At 44.8% G+C, this 7,791-nt stretch overlaps 1 protein-coding gene across 1 annotated transcript; it reads left to right on the forward strand.

Annotated features, from left to right (window-relative positions):
* The first annotated feature begins 3,140 nt into the window (after positions 1 to 3,140).
* On the forward strand, positions 3,141 to 6,844 carry LOC120370139 (homeobox protein Nkx-2.5-like). Its single transcript, XM_039484370.1, has 2 exons — positions 3,141 to 3,583; positions 5,176 to 6,844. Exons 1-2 carry the CDS (start codon positions 3,286 to 3,288, stop codon positions 5,781 to 5,783), a joined length of 906 nt encoding a protein of 301 aa, XP_039340304.1. The 5' UTR covers positions 3,141 to 3,285; the 3' UTR covers positions 5,784 to 6,844.
* Positions 6,845 to 7,791: the final 947 nt, after the last annotated feature.

The raw sequence follows: 7,791 nt of genomic DNA on the forward strand, positions 1-7,791 counted from the left end.
ACCGGTATAGTCATAGAACCGGATACTAGACTAGCCATGACAATTCCTGTGTTCCTAAACTTTATGTCCCTATACATATTTTTAAATGTTAGTCAGGTGTATGTATATCTGTTTGGGGAGAAGCTCCCTAAGCGCGGAGTTTGCGTTATTTCCCATGCTGCTACCCTATGAAGTCGCATTTATTTTACACACCCGCACCCACACACACACCCGCCTCAGAGGGACTAGAGATGCAAGGGCAGCCTGAATAGTGGAGTTTATACATTCTAGATGCAACCAACCTATGTAAGTGTCTGGAGGGTTATATTTAGTCTCTCCATATATTGATGTATACACACACCATCCACACCCTATTTTTGAATAGTCGCTCGAATTGAGAAGTGCCAAACATTTTCTGAGAAAGAATAGCTGAAAATAAGCCAGTTGTAATGGTTGCGTTTCCCTCCATTAAATAGCAATATTTCAGGCCTCTCTGTACACTCTAATCTCTTACACTGTCATCGCAAGTTCCAGCTCGGATTCACCAACGAAAAGGTACCAGGACACTAGCAATTGTTTGCAGCAAGAATTTTAATTGAATCGGATGTTGCTCCTTCATCGGATAGCAGCAACTTAGGAGATAAAGCGAACTTCACACTCAGGGAGCTTCGACCCAGCCTGCGAGAGTTGATACATTGCAGGCTAGAGCGAGTTAATTATTTTTCTCATTCGAGAGAAAGTTACATTTCCGCCTTAAGAACCAGGAGTGCTTGTGGCACCTTGGAGACTAACAAATGTATCTGAGCATAAGCTTTCCTGGGCTAAAGCCCACTTCATCAGGTGCATGCAATGGGCTTTAGGTAGGAAGTAGGAATATATATACACAGAGAACATGAAAAAATGGGTGTTGCCATACCAACTCTAATGAGACTAATTAAGGTGGGCTATTATCAGCAGGAGGAAACAAATTGTAGAAAATACAAACACATCTGAAGCCACTAGGTCAAAGGGCGGAGGGGCTGGTAAACGACAGATAAATGTCAGAATTCAGATCCCCAGTGGGAAAGAGAAGAAATTGGGCCGCTCTTCGGATAAAGTGGCGGATCAAACAGAAAGAGATCGACAATACGCTCCTCGTCATCGAGTCTAGTTCGCAGGAGGGAAAAATCATTTTTTATAAATAGGGGCAGGTGCTTCTGGGTAAGATTGTTATGCCGCACGTGTTCGTGGGCAGCTGGGGCTGGCTCCTCTAGCTGCTCTCCCTATATTAGCTCTTTCTTTCTGGCTCTGATCACGCACCCGCCTTTCCCCCGGGGCCAAGCACCCGCTGCCCAACACAAGGGCCCTGTCCAGTAATGCTAAATTCCAAAGCCTAAAGCGCCGGGGACATCCACATTAGGACCGGGTGGGTTCACCCCGGGCAGTTCCATGACAAGAAATGCCAGGTGAGTCCCTGGAGAAGGGGCGATGCTATGTCAGGCCGGGAAGCTGGGTTTTCATACACCCCAAACAAACACCTCTTCTCTTATTATTGCCAATCGGAATAAAAACCCGAGAGATGCCTTCGGCCATTCTCCCCTCTTACAGATGGCTGCAGTCGGTGCCCTAGCACAAAGGCATAGATGGACATATTCAAAATGGCTCTGCTGCTGCACAAGAGCTCAGACATCACCCCTCTCCGCCTCCTAAAAATCCCTGCCTTAGGGAAAAAATAGACTGGCCACCCCCCTAACTAGTATCTCTGCCCAGGAAGGATATGTCAAAGGCCAGGCGAACTCACCATATCACCCGAAGACTCTTTTCCGCTCCACTTTTCCACATGGAGCCACAAGTCCCTTTCCTTATCTCTTATCACCCTGGATTGAATTAAGAGATCATTAGGGAGATGTGCCTGGGAAGAGCTGCTTTCCAGTTGCCTTTTAGAGCCTGCTCTTCTCCCCACGCAATTCTGGGGATTCCACACACCAAATACTTTCCCCAAGAAGTTACTTACATGTTTTTGGGTTATGTGTGTCTGCGCGTGTGTGTGTTTTTTTAACTGAAAGCAGCACAACGCCCCCTCCCCCAGCCGAATCCTTCGGAAGGATTTGCTGCTGTGGTTTATTTTAGTGCCAATAAGTGCATGAAATTAATGGGCTCCCACTTCTGGTCCTTGAATACAAGGAGCTGCAGTGATCCACAGTCACAGCCTTCCACTTATGGAAAGCCAGGCCCCGAGACTGGGATTCAGCTATTTACTCTCCGAGGCAGATAATAGAGACTAATTTTCCAATTTGTATTTGCAAAGAGCCCACACTTTAGTTGTTCGCCGCTGAGCAGTTGTTTGTGTTAGCGAAAACAGTGTTTTCCTTAACTGCTGCTGTATTTAGTGCTTTTGCATCACACATATCTTGCCTCTGATCTCCACAGTCACCACAAAGTTGCACTTTATTGCTTATTTATTTCATAACCCGCTCTTTAAATGCGCTAGATTACTAATATTGCCTCTGAGTCCGCTGCATTGCAGAATGCTGGGTGGCAAACGTTAAAAGAGATCAAATACAAGCGGTAATTTTTACAGGAAAAAACAGTCTTGATAGTTTTTGTCCTGAACAGAGTTACAATCAAACAGATGAAAAAGAACCACGTGTGGGCTCTTTCGCTATCTTGCTATACACCATACATTGGCGTTGTAGATAATATGCCTCATCAGAATCTCATCGATTTCTTCTTCAATTGCAGACGTAAATTTTCCCTTAAATGTGTCCCAATGAATGGTGCAGGCTCTTCTGTTACCCGTTGGATCACATCGTGCAGATTACTAAAAACCAAACTTCCATTTTTTAAATTGAAGTCAGCACATATTTGCTTGATGGTTTCCTCCAGGCTTGTTTATTTAATCTGACTGTATGATAGATGGCATCAGATAGGGGGTTTGTACACATGAGGCCTTTTGGGATTTTTTTGTTAAAAGATCAACAAAGTCTGCGGGGGAAAGCTGGATAAATACAATGCTGCCCCTTTAAATGAGTGGGGATGTTTTTGAGTTGTATTACTATATTAGGTGACATGGAACTTTGCATCTTTTATTCCATCACTGCTCAGTTAGCCAATGGAAAGCTAAAGTCACCCAAAAACTGCCTAGTCCCTCCTTCTTTTCCTTTATGGTCTGGTTCTACCTGCCTCCAGTCCACAAGTCAAGGCTAATTGCTGGAATGCTATGTGCTCGTTTGGTGAGCTCAGGAGGCCCCACCGCTGCAGGTTGGTTGTTTCCAATTCACCTTTACATGAAGCTGGGCTCTGGTCGCTGCCTCACTTGCCCCCACAATGTTTCCTAGTCCCGTGACTACTACGCCCTTTTCTGTCAAGGATATTTTGAATCTGGAGCAGCATCAGACTGGCCTGGCTTCGATGGAGCTCTCCACTCTGTCCTCCTCCTCCTCCTGCATGCTGTCAACCTTCAAACAGGAGACGTACACGGCAGAGACGACAGCCCTCCCTGAACTCAGTGAGAAGCAGACTCAGAGTCACCCTTCCAAAAACTCCACCACCTTCCCCAGCTCCTTCTATGTTAAAAACTACATGGAAGTGGACTCGGCCAAGGACTCGAAAGTGGACAAGAAAGGTAAAAGGGCACCACTTCGAGGAGTGTTTTAAATAACACCGCGGGGGGCTCTTGTGAAAATACAACCCCAGGCCTTCACTGGCAACTGGCTGGGGGTTGTTATCTAGCGGTGAGACAGTTTTGGGGGCGCGGGAGGATTTTTAGCTGCGCTGGTAAGGGAAAGGGGGAAGATCGTCTTCCCTGTGCCTCCAAACAATGTCTATCTACTTTTCTTTCCCTACCACCGGCCATCAGACCCAAGCTGCTAAAAAGGAGAGGAAAGTTATAGGGGGGAAGAGATCACTTAGCGGCTTCCACTCCATGTAACTGAGGGAAAAGGCCAGACCCCAGGACACCCCTCAGCTCAGAGTGATGGAGGGGAAGGGGGTTGTCTCCTGATAGCAATGTTTGTTAGTAATTCTTTCTGATGTAAATTAAAGCAGATTACTTACATAATAGCTCCAAGAATATAAATAGAGACGTACAGGTAGGTAATTATTAAATAGTACCCGAGAAAATAGTCTATCTTTTTGATCTTTCCGAGAAATAGGACCGGTTATTTTAGCAATTCCAGACCAACCCCCCGTGGAAAGGCCATTTTGACTGAATTCTGGGCAGTGTCTTGTTGCTTGTAAGATGGTCCCGTTTACAGAGAATGCTACTGGAAGGAGAGACAAGGAGATAGTACACGAACAATATTATCCCTTTTTTCATCTCTGTGGAGCCTTCCAGACTATGATCTGCGGGCGCTCAGCAACTCCTGTTTGCTAGCTAGCCGGATCCTTCGAGCAGGGGACTGGAGAGGCTTGAGGTTTTGGGGTGGGGTAGCAGGAAAAAGAGAGAATGTTGCCGAGAAGTTTCCTGTTACCTGTAACTTGTTTCCAAACTCGTTTACAGGAAGTATTTTGGTACAACAGCAAAAATGAAACAGTGTGTTATGAATTGCGAGCGAAGTGAACTATCTGGCAAGCGGAAAACAACGATCAGCCAGTGGAATCAAAATGAATTGCAAACTGGCAACTTTTAATTCTGGAGAATAATTTCAAAATCTATTACTCACCCAACATTTTTTTCTGCTAAAAGAATCAAAGTCAGTCCCTGCTCTTTAATGTTCACAGTATCAGTAAGGGATATCCATGGTTGCCCGGTTTACATTTAAGGCCCGTAACATTTTGAATATTACTTCAAAAAAAAAAAAAAGCAACAGACATTATTCCTGTGCAATTAAGAAACAGCTGAGCCGATTTCAATGCGGTCGCTGGATACTCGCTACAAATACGGTATAAAACGAATCAACTCTGTAATAAAGAGATTAAAGATCGAAAATAGTCGTTCCGATTTTTAAGTAATTACGCATTAATCTAATTTCTCGTTTACTATAGCGCTTTCATAAATGTAGTAACATTTAATAATATAGTTTAATAACTCGACAGTGGAAATAACATCCTGGAGAAACTCCAGCGGCAACGAACAGGCTTGAAAGTTATTTGGAGTCTGTAGCTCAAACAGAAGCAGAGTTTAGTTTAGTGGAAAGTCTGTGATACTCGTTTACACGGGTTACAACGATTCACATACACTGATTATTGTGTGTTGGTTTCTTTGTTTTGCTTCAGAACTGTGCTCCCTTCACAAGACCCTGGAACAGGAGAAAGGGGGCTTGGAGGATCCAGAGCGCCCCAGACAAAGGAAAAGGAGAAAACCCCGCGTCCTCTTCTCTCAAGCTCAAGTGTATGACCTGGAGAGAAGGTTCAAGCAACAGAAGTATCTCTCGGCCCCCGAGAGAGACCATTTAGCAAACGTCCTAAAGCTCACCTCCACCCAGGTCAAAATTTGGTTCCAGAATAGAAGGTATAAATGCAAAAGGCAGAGACAGGATCAGACCCTAGAAATGGTCGGGATCCCTCCACCGCGGAGGATAGCCGTGCCTGTTCTGGTAAGAGATGGAAAGCCCTGCTTAGGGGAATCTTCCCCCTACAGTTCACCCTACAATGTCAACATTAACCCCTATAGCTACAACGCCTACCCTGCTTACACGAATTACAACAGCTCAGCATGCAATGCCAACTACAATTGCAACTACCCTTCCATGCAGACCATGCAGCCTGCTGCAGCCGGCAACAATTTCATGAACTTCAGCGTAGGGGACTTGAATTCAGTGCAAACACCGATTCCGCAGGGTAACGCAGGGATTTCCACGTTGCATGGGATCAGAGCCTGGTAGACTTACTTCACCCATCCCTATTCTAGACCTCAGCGCAACAGTAAAATGGGGACGTTTCACATGGACTGTAAACTGATCAATGGACCGAACAGCGAGACGTTGGACTTGAGGCTAAGGGAAAGGACAGGCTTCCCCCCCCCTGCCTGGGATCCTTCAGAGAAGCAAATAAGCAAGTGTCTCGATATATTTTCAAACTGCTGGGAGGACTGGGAGGGAACGGGCCTCTTGCAGGTTAATGTAGTTTCCTCGAGAAATTCACCAGCATGCTTGTCGGCATCTCCAGTTGGAAGTTTTGAAAGTTCTTTGTACAGATTATTCTACCCCATGTAAGTTAAAGCGCACACGCACATACACACATACAAACACACACACATACAATTAGATGTGGGGGTTTATATTAAAATTACCAGACACCAGGCGCTTTGGAGAGCACATTACCTATCCCATGTAAAGCTACACACAGATCCCTCCTAGCTTCTCAGAAAAGCTGTAGGAAGCCCTGAGAGCTGAGAAGGTCTTGCACCGTTCGCCTACCCAACACTGGGCCGTTTTGCGCTACAGAAATGGCTCCTTCAAAAAGAGTTTGAACAATATTGCCGGGGCAAACTCTTCGATTTATTTTAAAAAGCAAAGTTCATGTTTCATTTTGCACTTCCTGTATGGACACTAGATTTTGAGGAGTCCTTAAAGCTAAGTGTATCGCTTGTCCTAGATCTTCAAACGCGGCCTTGTGGTGACAACCATGCGGTCTGCTATTTTATTTAAGATGTAACTTTCCTTGCCCAGAGATAGAGTGGGAGAGTATATAGTGTATATAGATCTCACCAGCACACAAAAGCTAAAGACAAAGCCCCGAAATGAAGGAATTCAGATGCTGTTACATGCCAGATCCCCGTAGGGTTATGCACTAAAACGTGATTTAGTATTTAAATGCACTGTCTGTTCCTTGTCCAGCCGCCAGTTTGTGTCTCCCTTGGCTGTGCAAGCTGATGGAACTCGGTGACATTAAAGAGAGTGGCTTAATGTTGCACGGCTCCTTTGCTTTCATTCTAGCCATTATTACTCCCGTTGCTAGCTTAGTACTTCTGGGGTGTGCAGAGGGAAAAGGCATTTCTCTACACTGCGCCGGGGCAGGTCCACACCAGCGCAGGAGACTGAGGCCTGTTTGCCCTCAGTTAATTCACTGGGGTCAGATTCGTCTCAAATGTAATTGAAGGAGTGAAACCAGACGGATTTAGCTCATAGCGCAGTATCCCAGGCGGCATCCCCCTGCAGCATTTGTACTTTCCCTGTCTTAAGTCTGCATCTGTGTTTACAGCGACGCAGGAGACAAAGCCAGGAGAGGTGTCCGTGTTTATTATTTGGGGGCTGGGGTGAAAAACTGTATTTCATTTGCTTTGGGTCTCTCACATTTTACTCCCTGATTTCATCAGATCGGATTAATATATATTTTTAAACTCTGTAACTTGTTCTGCGTGAAAACCAAAGCAGTAACATTTTTGCTGCGGATAAATCTCGGACCAGTGGAAATGCCGCTAACTTCACTATTCAATTTTTAAATCTCCGTTTGAAACTAGAACTCGTTATATATAACATCCATTCTGGGAGAAATCACACCCCAGACTTATTCATATCAACATTTTAAATCCCTTTTCATTCTGGGGCGATTGACTATCCAAAGTGCTAACAGCTTCTGCATTTATGTAGGTGGCTTTCTAGTTCTATTTCTGATTAATTGCATGGCGATTGTTATGATTGTATGTATGGCTCCTCAAAAGATCTCTGGGTGAAGCCCTTTGGAGTTCCAAAACATGGTTTGTGCACGGGGGAATTAGAAAGAGATTTTAAGTCAAAACGTCTATTTTATAAAATATGACTAGAGCAGACAGCTTGGGATACGGTATTCAGCGAAGGCACGAATTATAAAAAATATGCAAGTCCTAGTGAGATTTCAATAGTCTCTGGACTAGACACGGACACAATCCCTAGTAATTTTTCCATTCTTTTC

The sequence above is a fragment of the Mauremys reevesii genome, linkage group 8 (genome assembly GCF_016161935.1).
Source record: "Mauremys reevesii isolate NIE-2019 linkage group 8, ASM1616193v1, whole genome shotgun sequence".
Taxonomy (NCBI): Eukaryota; Metazoa; Chordata; order Testudines; family Geoemydidae; genus Mauremys; species Mauremys reevesii.

What these genes read in the sequence shown, in the direction of transcription:
- LOC120370139 (XM_039484370.1), top strand. Translation starts at nt 3,286, where the DNA reads ATGTTTCCTAGTCCCGTGACTACTACGCCCTTTTCTGTCAAGGATATT. An exon ending in CTCGAAAGTGGACAAGAAAG is followed by an intron (nt 3,584 to 5,175) that starts GTAAAAGGGCAC and finishes GTTTTGCTTCAG; the next exon opens with AACTGTGCTCCCTTCACAAG.